Consider the following 14,151-nt stretch of genomic DNA (forward strand, 5'->3'; position numbering starts at 1 on the left):
TTTAAACTTGACTGCTTAGGGAAAGGAAGGCACGGGAGCAAGACTGGGGAAGTTCAGAGTTGAGGAGGATTGGGTTGGGTTAAGAAAGGTTCTCTTGGGCTGGAGAGATGGCTCAGAGGTTAAGAGCACTGACTGCTCTTCCAGGGATCCTGAGTTCAATTCCCAGCAACCACATGATGGCTCACAGCCATCCATTATGAGATCTGGTGCCCTCTTCTGGCCTGCAGGGATACATGCAGATGGAACACTGTATACATAATAAATAAATAAATAAATAAATAAATAAATAAATCTTTTTTTTTAAAAAAAAGAAAGGTTCTCTTTTGAGATGAGGGAAGACTTCTGTATCTTCATAAGTTGAGGGTAAAGTCTCAGTAGGAAGAGAGGAGATGGAGCAAGGATTCCAAGAGCTTGAAGGGGATGAGACCACGTGCACAAGGATAACACTCCTTGAGAAGATGAGATAATTCATCTTCAGATTAGAAGGAAATGGGATGGTGGGTCCGTTTTTAAAGAAAGGGCAATGAGGTTGTATGAGCTTTGTAGCTCCAGCTTTGCTGGTAAAGTAAGCTGTCAGATTATCATGTCCAGAAAAGATAAAGAGTCATAGGAACTTGAGAAATCAAATGAAAGTCTGGAATGATCAGTGAGATCAGTGGGAAAGAGCCAATCAAGGCCAAGTACTAAGGGCGATTATGTTGCTCTGGAGGTTCATAAGAAGTTAGTAGGGGGTCGATGAAAGAGTAAAGTCCTGATTGAATATGTATTTTGACATGGGCATGGCCATGTCAATGATATCCCAAGGCCTCAGACACATGGGGGCAATTGGAAAAGCTGTTATCCCTTGGGTTCAGGCTCAAAAGAAATAGCAAAACTCCTTTTGGGACTTGGAGTAGAAGTGTCTATGATTAATCAGTGTGTGCAAAGGCTAGCAACTGCCCCTTCCTCCTCCCAGGTGTTTACAGCCCGACACTGCTCCTACAGAGATCTCTACAGAGACTCGCTTGCCTTCAAACCTGCACTGGACCTAATAAACACACTGAGCTTCCAGGTGGTGGATGTATAGGTAGCAGAGCCCAACCTGGTCCCAGCTTCCACTGTACGTGTGTCTGTGTGTCTGTCCTTTCTTTATTCCCTTGTTACCCCTAGCCAGGGTTCAGGGACCCAGGCCATGTGGGACTTGGAAGGCCATGAATTTATAAAAGCATCAGGACACGTCATTTTGTCTTTACTTTCAGCCAGCATTGACACCAATGGAGTGGTCAGCGCCTGACATTTATTCAGTTCCCTAATTTTACTAGGCCAGCAGGGTGGGACTGAACACAGATGAAGGTGTTGATAAGAATGTTTCATAATGGACACAGTGTTGCACATCTGTAGTCCCACCTAAGAGAAAGGCTAGAAAATTGCTTAAGCCTAAGAGTTCAAGACAAGCCTAGCCAACATAGCAAGATCCTGCTCTCAAAAACAAAACATGGTTCAATTGAGCAGTCATGTGATTCAGCTTTGTCAAAGGAGCTGAGACGCGGAAGACGGAAGACATTTATATCCTGTGAAATAAGGAAAGGGGCCAGATTCCTGAATATTAGTATTCTTAGGAGATAAATCATGTAAAGGAGGACCAAAGACATAAGACAGCTAGGTAGACACCAGGTTGTGGTCAGAGAGTTGGGTGTTACAGCAAGGATTTCTTGGGTAGGTATCAGAGGCAGCTGAAGGTATGAAGTGAAGGCAGTCACAGCATTTGGAGACTGAACGTTGAGTTGTTAGCAGGTACCTTGTAATCACCTAGAGTGGGGAGAATGATTGGACCAAATGAAGACGGATTAGGTCTCCAATGAAGAGAGGCATGTAGGAGGAATTGGCTAGATGGATTGTCTAGAAGAGCTATATGCTTGCCCACCTTATCTCACCTCTAGGTGTGTGGGTGGTGGGGGAAAGAAACATACTCTGTAGATGGCTGCCTGGTGCTCATGTCTCTGGGGGAAAATTAGGTAGTTGAACAGGTAGTTGGCAGACGCCAGCACTTTTCAGACTTTAATGTGTACCCAAGCTACTGAGGCTCTTGACAAAACTCAGGTACAATGAATAGCCCAACGGCATTTAATACACCAATCACCACCACTGCTATCTGTTGTTCACCCATTTCCTCTATGTAGTTCCCACACATATGCTTCACCCACAAAGGAAACTTACTGGACAGCTGTGTGGATGCACAGATCACGATTCGAGGGACTAGTCTCAAAATAGGTTAATGTAACTTTATTCGGGGAGAATGCACTTACACAAGAAGCGGGTGAGCGCTGCAAGTTCCAGCTCCAAGGAGTCACCCAGGCTGCCCTCTGTGACCCGACTGACCTGTCCTGACCCTAGACCTAAAACCCACTCTCCTTCAAGTCCGCACCTGTGACCCCGCCCAAACAGGTGTGATCTGCGCTACAGGTATGGGCGGGATAGATATCTCACTACAATTCCCCTTTTAGTCTAAAGAAAAAGATTTAGGCTTGATACAAAACCTATTGTCAGTGAAGCAACAAGAGCAAGTGGCAAGAGCAACATAATCCAGTCCTAGGGTAAAGGCAGAACAGAGATTACTACAGAGTTGTCCTAAACTGGAAAGTTTTAAGTCTCCTACCTAATATTTTTATCTGTCCATTCCCTTCCCACTTCCGCTTCCAGGAAGCACTATATTTTCTGTCTCTATGAATTTCGTTATTCTAGATGTATCATAAGGAATTTGTGCATGAGTGTCTCCCTCCCTCCCACTCCTCCCTGATTTTCAATGTTGGGGTTTGAAGCCAGGGCCTGGCATGTATCAGGCAGGTTATATGAGAGTTTCTTTAAAGCTAAAGATACTTTATTGTATGGCTAGTTTGTAATCCCTTTATTCAGTCATCAGTTGATGGACATGTAGGCAGTTTCTGTTGTGTGGCCATGGTTGATAGTTTCTCATTCCTCTTTCATGCACTAAATTTTAGCTCCCTGCCTTTCTTCCTGTTGCCTAAACTTGTCAGGCTGGTTTCTGCCTTGGGACCATTATTACATTCATGTTGCTTGGACTATGTTCTCCTGGACCTTACTGTGGCTTGCTAGTGCTACTCATTCTTACCACTCAGATATTGCACCCGCACAGAAGCCATCCTTGGTTATGGTATCAAAAGTAACTGAACTTCCAGTAGTTTCTATTCAGTACACTATTGTAGTGTCTCCATAGTACATCTCACTGCCAGAAATGAAGAAGTATTTGGACAATTGGCACCTCTAATACGGTGCTGTGAACTCTGGACTCATTCTCAAAATAACTTCTGAATGCCTAAAATGTACCAATTGTATCAAAAATGCAATTACCAAAATATTTTCAAATTATGTTTTAGTAACCCATACACTTCTCTGTTAAGACCTGAAATAACAGTATCTATTTGCAGGCTTCATAATTATCAGAATATAGAAGCTATAACAGATGTAGATGCTATTTTGACAGATGTGCAACCACTGGACTAGGAAAGGAAAATATGAGTGATTCCTACTGGATAGAAAAGTCACAGGTGCTGCAAACAACACTATAGATTATTGCCTTCGTTTCTTTCTTTCCTGTTTTTTTTTTTTTTTTTTTTGGTTTTTTGAGACAGGGTTTCTCTGTGGCTTTGGAGCCTATCCTGGCACTCGCCCTGGAGACCAGGCTGGCCTCGAACTCACATAGATCCGCCTGCCTCTGCCTCCCAAGTGCTGGGATTAAAGGCATGTGCCACCACTGCCTGGCCATTGCCTTGGTTTCTAACTGAGGAAACTGCCAAAGTGCAGTTAGAGATGTATTTTGTTCCTGTCCAAGTTTGGGGATTCTCTAAATTCTATTTATAAGCTTATTGGAGGTCTGTGGACTCCATTAGGATTGTATGAATAGGGCTGGAGAGGTTGTTCAGCAGTTAAGAGCATCGGTTGTTCTTGCAGAGGACCCAGGTTCAATTCCCAGCATCCACATGGGGCTTTACAACTATCTCTAACTTCAGTCCCAGGGGATCTATCACACTCTCTGGCCTACGTGGACTCAAGACACGCATGTGGGGCATAGACATATATGCAGGCAAAACACCTATACACGTTAGAAAAGAAGAATTGTGTGGTTGCTCCATTAAAGTCTTGAACTTGTTGCCTTAAAAGGGGAAAGATTAATTGGAGTGATGAGGAAGGATAGAGTCTGCCAGGGAAGAAAGTGCTAGAAGAAAGCTATCTTCTACAGCCCTCCATGGCACTAGGGTGTGGGTCATCTAGAAACGTACTCTTGGGAGGGGCATGAGAAAAGCAGTGCCTTGAAGAAAAAAGGAAACAGTTGGCAATGCAGCTGCATACTGAAGTGAGGGATTTCTTTGCCCTAGAATGGAGTTCAGTAAGGAAAGCAGCATGTGGAGAAGAGATGACCACTGTGGGAAGATCAGCCATGGGGGCAGGGGTGAAAGAACTCAGAGCAGTAGGCAGAATCCTTGCTGTATGCCAGACAGCAGGCCAGACGCTGATGATACAAAGCTGACTGACACAAAGATGAGTCACCCATCTTTCAGATCCCTTGAAACCCAAATCCTGGTGCCTGATTGGCTGGTTTGGCTGGTCTGATCTCTGTACCTCTTCAGAGACTCTGAGAGCCAGGGGCAGTGGGAATAAGATGAACACAGCGTTTCAGTGGTTCAAGAGGAAGGAAGCTAAGAAAAATCTGCTCTCTGTCTCCTCCACCCCTTTGTGTGAAACAAAAACTAAAAAAAAAAAGAAGTTATGTAATAGAGGAAAGCAAACCCTTGCCCTGGTCATATAATTCAAAGCAGCTACCCATCTAAAAATTAGCTATGTCTGAGGGATGTGTCCTCTATTCTCACTATGAATTCTTCAGGAACCTTCTATGACTCTTTGCTGCCAAGGGATCATTTGTGTTTCAAGACAGTCTTGGCTGGGTGGGGGGAGGGAGGATCAAAGGAAGAAAGAAAGAGCAATGTTTTTAGATTTTTTTCTTTGGGGTGCCAGAGATACCCTGCACCTGGGTCTCTTCCTGAATGCAGCTTTCAGGATGCAGGGTTCTGTGATTCTTTTTTTAAATGCTGCTTTCCTCCCCTTTCCTAGGGGAGCTCTTTCACAAAGGCTCAGGTTGGGAGCTGCTGCAGGTGGGAGGTGTTGCATGGGCTCATACCTTCCTTTGATCGTGTTCTCTTCTAGTGGTGGGATCTGAAAACTCCCTGCCCTGGGCTGAGGTAATGAGCCTCTTCTTCCCTGAAGGGAGGAAGCATCTCCAGTGGAGAGGCAGCATGCAAACCAAGGAGAGAATGAGAGGCGGAGAGCTGAAACTGAGATGACCTAGTTAGAGCAGAAAGATGATGATGTGGTCAAGGGGTGACGCAGAGGCAGGTGAGGTGGTGCAGCGGGTAAAGATGCTGATGACCCGAGTTCCTCCATCCCTGAATCTCTCGGGGTGAAAGGAGAGAACTGACTCACACAAACTGTCCTCTGACTTCCACACTTATAGCACACACCTACATACGTACACAATAAATAAGTGCTTTTAAGAAAAAGAAAGATTACCCTTATCCAGCCTGAAAGAAAAAAAAAAGGAAAAAAATGTTAAGGCAGTTGGGGTGGCTCTAGTGTAGACAGGGCTAGGAAGAAAGAAGTTTCCAGCAAGGCGCAGGACAGGGAGGAAGAGTAGACTGACTATTCTTTTTTGAAGGTTTAAAAAGTAACATATATTAATTATGCATGATAATGAGTTTCATCGTGAGTCTTTTGTGCATGTAGATAGTGTGTTTTTTATTATATTCACTCCCCATTACCTTCTCTTCTTCCTCTCCTACTGATCTCCTTTCTCTTCCCAAGTAGCCCTCTTTTATATTTGTAATAGAGCTATTTTAGCAATTACATTTGCATTCATTTGTATGTCTGTGTGTACATGTGCTCACATGCTTGTGCACGTGTGTATGCATATTACAATGAATGTATAAAGGTCAGAGGGCAACCACAAGAGCTAGTCTTTATCATGTGCGCTCTGAGAATCAAAGTCCGGTCTTCAGGCTTGAAGGCAGGTGTTTTTAACCACTGAGAAATCTCCCCAGCTCCATTTTCTAGTTGTATACCTTTGGGTGTATGAGTTACTTATAGGAGCATAGATAAAGGATTAGTTACAGAAGCATGGGCAACTCACCAGTGGCTACAGTACTGAAGAAAATATCTTTCTCTACCTTAGCAACTACTATATACCTTCAGCTCACTTATGTTTAGGAGGCCTTGCTGAATCAGCTGTGGTGGTACACATATGTAATTCTAGTACTCAGGAAACAGAGGTAGAAGGTTCATGAGTTTAAGGCCAGCCTGAGCTACAGGAATTCCACACCAGCTTAGGCTATTGTCTTAGTCGGGGTTTCTATGTGAAGAGACACCATGACAATGCCAACTCTTTATGATGATGATGATGAGGAGGAGGAGGAGGAGGAGGAGGAGGAGGAGGAGGATTGCGTATACAGTGTTCTGTCTGCATGTGTCCCTGCAGGCCAGAAGAGGGCACCAGATCTCATTACAGATGGTTGTGAGCCACCATGTGGTTGCTGGGAATTGAACTCAGGACCTCTGGAAGAACAGCCAGTGTTCTTAACCACTGAGCCATCTCTCCAGCCCCATAATGCCAACACTTATAAAGGAAAACATTTAGTTGTGGTGGTTCGATTACTGTTCAGAGGTTTAGTCCGTTATCATCATGGTGGGACACGGCAGCATGCAGGCAGACCTGGTGCTAGAGAAGGAGCTGAGAGTTCACACATCTTAACTCACAGGCTATACAGAAAGTGGTCTGGCCTACTGGCTGTGGCTTGAGTGTATATGAGACCTCAAAGCCCACCTCCATAGTAACACACTTATTCCAACAAGGCTACGCCTACTCCAACAAAGCCATAGTGTCACTCCCTTTGGGAGACATTTTCTTTCAAACCACTACAGCTTTGTAGTAAGACATTGTCTCAAAAAATAAACAAATAGAGTTGTGCATGGTGGCATATCCCTTTAGTCCCAGCACTGGGGAGGCAGAGACAGGCGGATTTCTGTGAGTTTGAGGCCAGCCTGGTCTACATAGCATGTTCCAGACCAACCAAGGCTATAAGGAGACCCTGTTTGAAAACTAACCAACCAACCAACCAACCAACCAACAAATAAGTGTCTTGTTGAGTCAAGGAGGCTGCCTAGGGGAGCTTTCCATGTATTTTCAGTGAACTGGGGTTCCTGTGTAGAAGCTGGAGGAAGTAGATTTATAAAATTTTGTCTGGGTGCTTAAATGAGAAGTGGAAAAATATGTGGCTGTCAAGGTTGTTAATTGGGATGTTTCACTCATTGCTGCAAGAATGACTAAAGGCCAGGCGTTGGTGGTGGCACATGCTTTTAATCCCAGCACTCGGGAGGCAGAGGCAGGTGGATCTCTGTGAGTTCGAGGCTATCCTGGTCTACAAGAGCTAGTTCCAGGACATCCTCCAAAGCCACAGAGAAACCCTGTCTGGAAAAACCAAAAAAACAAAAAACAAAAACAAAAAACTAAAGATCCCACAGCACTGTGACAAAATCCCCCAGCCTGGGTCATAAAAAGGTCATGTATCCATAGCTTCAGTACAAAGACAGGGTGTGGCAGGGAGATATACGAAGCAACTCATGGGCTTAGATTGAGGGCCCAACTACATATCCCATCAGTGGATTCCACATTGCCTGCTGGGAGATAGACAAGTTCCCTTCACAGGTCCTCTCCTTCAGGAAGACACAGTGAATCTCAGAAAATATTGATTCCCGTAAAGCAGCAGCAAACAATCCAATGCCCTGTGTAGGTTTTTACCCTGCTGGGCCACAGAAGAGATTTGGGGCATAAGTAGAGGAAGAAGGCCATAGGAAGGAGGCAATGAACTGAGCCCTGAGGTGTGCGGAGGCAGGATGCGATGAGGAAAGATTGATGGGCGTTCCACAGTGAAGAAATAAATTGGGCTCATGTGTGGACCAAGAAGGCAGCTAAAGGTATCAGTGTAAGAGCCCACTGAGAAGACATGGAGAAGCCCAAGTAGATGTGGGAGGTCCAATTACAGAGGACACTTTGCATTTCCAAGTGGGACTGACTATGTCAAAATCCAAGCAAGCACATGATGCCATTTCTCTCCTCTCCTCTCTAGCTATAAACCCATCGTGGAATTCATAGATGCTCAGTTTGAGGCCTATCTGCAGGAGGAGCTGAAGATCCGGAGAGTACTGCACACCTACCACGACTCCCGAATCCATGTCTGCTTGTACTTCATTGCCCCCACAGGACATTCACTTAAGTCTCTGGACCTAGTAACCATGAAGAAGCTCGACAGTAAGGTATGAGGCAGGAGCTGGGGCTGAGCAACCTGGACTCTTCCTGATGTAATGTACATGGGATGCTGGATGCCAGCAGAGGTTTTGTGGCATCTTAATCCAACCCTTTGTTCCCCTCCCCCATAAGGGTGATGTTACACATCCTGCATTATGTCATATGCTTTGCCATCTGGGTTCCTACTATTAGGATGAATTTGTCCTAAGTGTCTTGGAAATAAGAATGAATGTAAGGAAGGTAGCTGTTTACGTCTAAGGGTGTTGGTTTTGGCGCTGGCAAAGTATCATTGTTTCCTTTACATGAGTTTTAGATTTTTAATCTTATGTTTTCGAGTACTTCATCTGCATATATGTTTATCTGTACACCACTTGCATGCCTGGTGCTGAAGGAGTTCAAAAGAGGATGTCGGACTCCCTGGAACTGGAGTTGAGGATGGTTGTGAGCTACCACATGGGTGCTGCAAACCGAACGTAGGTCTTCTGCAAGATCAAGGAGTGCTCTAAACTGCTGAACCAGCCCTACAACCATGGGCAAGGCTCTAGATTCAATTCCTAGCACCATAAAAACAAAACAAATTCAACATTGGCTTCTTTAAAAAGTCTAATTACTGGGATTTTTCTTCCTTAACATTCGTCATATACCAGGCACTATGTACTTACATATGTTATTTCATCATTTTTTCTTTTCCATTTGTATATGTCTGCATGTTGGTTGTGTGTGTATGCATGTTTGCATGTGTGTATACACTTGTATGTATGTGCATGTGCACATGGGTGCTATATGGAGACTGAAGGCTAATGTCAGAATCTTCCTCCATCATTGATCTTCCACGTTATTCATTGAGGCAGAATCTCTCAGCCAAATCAGAATCCAAGTATATGGTTTCCTCTTGCTAAATAGCTAGATTGCTCCGGGAATTTCCTGTCTCTGCCTTCTGAGACTTAATTATGTATGGGCAGGCTGCATGTTTGTAGGTGCTGGGTATCTGAACTCTGGTCCTCATGCTTATGCAGCAAGAGCTCAGCCACTGGGCCCTGTTTTGTTTGTTTGTTTTTGTTTTTAACAAAAGGTGTTGCATTGCAATTTATTCATTTATTTTATTTTATTTGGTTTTTCGAGACAGGGTTTCTCTGTGTAGCTTTGGAGCCTAACTTGGCACTCTCTCTGGAGACCAGGCTGGCCTCGAACTCACAGAGATCCGCCTGCCTCTGCCTCCCGAGTGCTGGGATTAAAGGCGTGCGCCACCAACGCCCAGCTAATTTATTTTTAATCAATTTTTTTCATACAATATTTTCTGATCATGCTTTTCCCCTTCCTCAACTCCTCCCAGATCCTCCTCACCTTTCTACCCACTCAGCTCTGTGTCCTCTCTCTATATATATGTGTGTGTGTGTGTGTGTGTATCGTTAAAAATAAAAACAACCCCCTCAAAACACATACAGAAACTTCATGAAAACAGAATCCAAATATATAAGACCAATAAGACAAAAAAATAAACAAAGAAAGCAGTATGAGACAAAAAGTCTACAAAAACAGCTCTGAGTACACTGTGTGTTGATCATCTCTTGCTGTGCATGGGGTGTATCCTGAAGTTAATCCACTCAGTGAGACTCAATTAGGAAAAACCAATTTTTCCTTTGCAAGTAGGTATCAATTGCAGATAGCTTCTTGGTTAGAGACGGAGCCTGGGTTTACTTCCCCTCTCTCAGCCATGGGATCCTGTATGGCTTGAACCTGTGCATGCTGCTACAGCCTGTGACTTAATACGTACGTCAGTCCCATTGTCTGGAAGACACTGTTTTCTTGGAGTCATCCATCACCTATGGCTCTTACAGTCTTTCTACTTCCTCTTCCAAGTAGATCCCTGAGCTCTGAGGGGAGGCGTTTGGTGAAGACATCCCATTTAGGACTGAGTGCTCCAAAGTCTCACTTTCTGCATTGTCCAGTTGTGGGTCTCTGTGTTAGTTCCCATCTACTGCAAGAAGCTTCTCTGATGATGACTGAGCAAGGCCCTGATCTATGGGTATAGCATAATCTTGTCAGGAGTCATTTTATTGCAGTGTTCTTTTAGCAGAACTATAGTATTTTTTTCCCTAGGCCCATGACCTATCCAGCCAGTCTCAGATCTAGCAGTGTCAGGCATGAGTTCCAGCTCATGGAGCGGGCCTTAAATACAATCAGATAGTGGTTGGTTACCTCCGAAGCATTTGTGCCGCTATTGCAGCAGCATATCACATAGACAGGTGACTACGGTAGTTTGCAGGGTTTGTAGCTGGGTGGGTGGCTGCCTTTCTCCTTTGGTAGTGTGCAAAGTACATTCCAGTACCATGAACACTAGTCAGTAGGTGTAAAGGCTCTAGTTAGGCACCAGCTCAGCATCTCTGTGTTTGATGAGATATGTAAGTATTGTCTTCAGCAATAAGGACTGGACCCTGTTTTGTCTTAATCATCTAGTGTATTTAGGCACTGTTAGTTACATTTTACATATGAGGTCAGTGAAGCACAGAGAGGCAAGTAGCTTGCTCAAGGTCAGACAACTTGTAAAGGAGTTAAGATTTGCCTCCAGCTCTAACTGCAAGTTATTTTAGTATACAGAATTTTAATTTACATGTAGTCATTTGGTAGCATGGCCACTATAACAACTGAATGTCAGCTATAATCAGAATAAAAACAGTTTTCCCATTTTTGCAACAATGAGCTCACTGCTCATGAATAATAGCCTGCTTCTGAAATGCCTTCATGCCCAGCATGGCCCTGTACAGGGGCATCAGTAAGCCATGTGGCAGGCAGTCTGTGGGGTGGGCTGCATTAAGTAAGTAGTTTTGGCTTATGTTTATTGTGGACTAATGAGAACTTGGCAAACAAATGAAAAGGAGACTTGGATTTGCCTGCTGTTCCATCTTGGCAAAGATTCTGATATCTTGACCTCAAAGACTTCAGGAGCAATAACTACAAGGTCTGGTCTTTGCCCAGCATCCCAAGCTATGTATTTAGGGGACTTTGAAAGTACAAAAGAGCTCCCACACTCTCCTTTCAGGGTCCAGGGCCTGAACACCATTCATGCTGCCCCAATGGGGTCTGTAAACAGAACAACTCCATTTTCTATAGGAACGTGAGCTTTTAGTGTGCTCTGTCTCCCAAAGCCACGCACATGTCAGATTTCTTTATCTTTGACAATAAAAGCTTTCCCTTTTTTTCTGGGGGGATTTCAAGGATCAGGGTTTGGGTGAGTTGAACTATCATCCTAGTAACTGAGCTGTATCCCAGCCCAGCCCCAGTCTAACATTTCTGCATATGTTTCATGTCAAATTAGCACTACTGGGTCCTCTGTGCCTAACTGGCTACTGCGTGAGAGCCACATGGTCATCCTCATCAAGTTCTGTCCTTGCTTCCTTTTCCTCGCCTCCCATGTGGATCTGGCTGGTGCAAGCCCAGGTTGGACAGGTTGGGACAACTTACTGTTACCAATGAATGTCCACTTGTCACCTTGTCAACCAGAGATTCTCTGGCATTTTTATTTTTCTTTGAGTCACCCCAGCAGTGACCTTCATTCCTAGGTATCACGAAGCTCACCAACTTAGATCTGAAACTCATAGTTGCTACTAGCTTTGGGAATGAGGCTGACTTTGATTTGAATTTCGGTTCTGCTCCTTATCTACCCTGTGACCTTGGGCAAGTTATTTAACCTCTGTGTGCTTCAGTTTCATATTGGTAAAACACTAGCAACAGCACCTTCTGGGAAAGTTATTGTTAGGGTTAATTTTGCCAAGTCATTCATAGGGAACTTAGCTCAGTAGCCAACACATAGTAAGTAATCCTTATTGTTTAGTATGTTGTTATTTGGCTAAGGAGGGCAGTGCTAGACCTATTTGCTGACCCATCTATCCTCTGGGAGCTGGTGGGAGACCTAGGTCCGGTAGTTGTCAGTTGCTACTTAACAACAGTTGATCTCGCTTTGTTTCTCCTTTTCCTAGGTGAATATCATCCCCATCATTGCCAAATCAGATGCCATTTCTAAGAGTGAGCTGACAAAGTTCAAGATCAAAATCACCAGTGAACTTGTGAGCAATGGAGTCCAGATCTATCAGTTCCCCACCGATGATGAGTCAGTGGCCGAGATCAATGGAACCATGAACGTGAGTGGAAGCATGGCATTCAGCACTCTAGACATGCATTCTTGGCAAGTAGCAGTCAAGTAGCGTCATCAACCATCTTAGTGTGGTAACTCTCGATTGCCCGAGTCACAGGTATTGGTGACAGAGGATCCAGAACCTGAATAATTGACCCAAGGCTGACTGTGGAGTGGGAATTCTAGCCTCTCCTTCACTCTCCCTCCTCCTCCTCATTTTTGGTTCATGTATATGTTCATTTGTGTGTACAGGTATATGTTCATGTGTGTAGAGACCGGAAGTTGACATCCCATGTTTCCCTCAATCACTCTCCACTGTATCTACTGTGGTAGGGTCACTTGCTGAAACCAGAGCCCTCCATACCTCCTAATCCAGCAGGCCAGCTAGCCCTGGGGATCTTCCCCCATCTCTGCCTTCTAAGTACTAGGATCACAGGTAGCTACTGTGCCCGGCCAACTTTTGTGTGAATAACAAGGATTTGAACTCAAATCCTCAAGATTACCAGGCAAGTACTTATCAACTGTGCCATCCCCCAGCCCCCAAACTGCCTTCTTTAATACCCCTCAGATCTAGGCCAGGTAACCTTCCAGACTGGACTGCAAGAAAGGTAAACTATGTTTGTCTCTGACCCCGACAATGCTGGGACAGTGGGCACAGTAAAAGACGTAAAGGTTGAAAAAATTGGTTGGCCTCAGAGGCACAGGGATGGACTGTTGCCCAAGAACTGAACCCTGTCGTCATGAACTGAACAATAAGGAATAGCCACTATGATTTTTTAAAAAGATTTAATTTAATTTAATTTTATGTGTGTGGGGTTGTTTTGCCTGTATGTATGTAAGTGTACCATGTATGTGCAGTCTGCACAGAAGCCAGAAGAGGTCATTGGCTCACCTGGGACTGGAGTTACAGATGGTTGACAGCTTCCTTTTGGGTGCCCAGAATCAAATCCCGATCCTCTACAAGAGCATCCAGTGTTCTTAACCACTGAGCCATTTCTCCAGCCCCAGTGATGTTTTTTTTTTTCTTTTCTTTTTTTTCTTTCTTTTTTTTTTTTTTGTTTTTTTGAGACAGGGTTTCTCTGTGTAGCTTTGGAGCCCGTCCTGGCACTCGCTCTGGAGACCAGGCTGGCTTCGAACTCACAGAGATTCACCTGCCTCTGCCTCCTGAGTGCTGGGATTAAAGGCGTGCGCCACCACCCGGCATTTTTTTTCTTTTTTTCCTTTTTTCTTTCTTTCTGTCTTTCTTTTTTTCTTTCTTTTTTTGCAGTGATGTTATTTTTAAGCAGCAGGGTTATGCTTTGCCTTATTAAGTGTGAATGAATTTACAAAAACAGCCCTCTTTTCCCTCCTCCTCCACCTCCCCCTACTAGAGGAATGAGTAATAGCAAAGGCTGAGAGTCAAACACTCCCCGCTCTTCTTTACAATGTGTTGATGCTGTTGCTGTGAAAGCTTCTATGTTGTGATTTCTAGGAGACAGCTAATAGCTTTCAGCAAGCCTCTGCTTCAGGAACAGATTTCTTTTTCTCTATTGAGAGGCATCAGTTTTTCCTAATGACATAATGTCAGGGGACAGCCAAACTCAGGAAAGCCTTGCAATAAAAGCCATTTTTAGCAAACTTTTCCTGCTGCTTGTGCCCTCTAAGTTATCATTACAGCATCAGCTGCCAC

At 44.3% G+C, this 14,151-nt stretch overlaps 1 protein-coding gene across 5 annotated transcripts in view; it reads left to right on the forward strand.

Annotated features, from left to right (window-relative positions):
- Septin6 (septin 6) overlaps positions 1-14,151 on the forward strand; it is a 78,131-nt gene that overhangs the window by 35,608 nt on the left and 28,372 nt on the right. For all 5 annotated transcript variants that reach the window (XM_027431927.2, XM_027431928.2, XM_027431925.2 and 2 more), the window contains exons 4-5: positions 8,172-8,358; positions 12,328-12,489. In XM_027431927.2, coding sequence (XP_027287728.1) covers positions 8,172-8,358; positions 12,328-12,489 — 349 coding nt within the window. The remainder of the gene's footprint in view (positions 1-8,171; positions 8,359-12,327; positions 12,490-14,151) is intronic.

Source organism: Cricetulus griseus, chromosome X (genome assembly GCF_003668045.3).
Source record: "Cricetulus griseus strain 17A/GY chromosome X, alternate assembly CriGri-PICRH-1.0, whole genome shotgun sequence".
Lineage (NCBI taxonomy): Eukaryota > Metazoa > Chordata > Mammalia > Rodentia > Cricetidae > Cricetulus > Cricetulus griseus.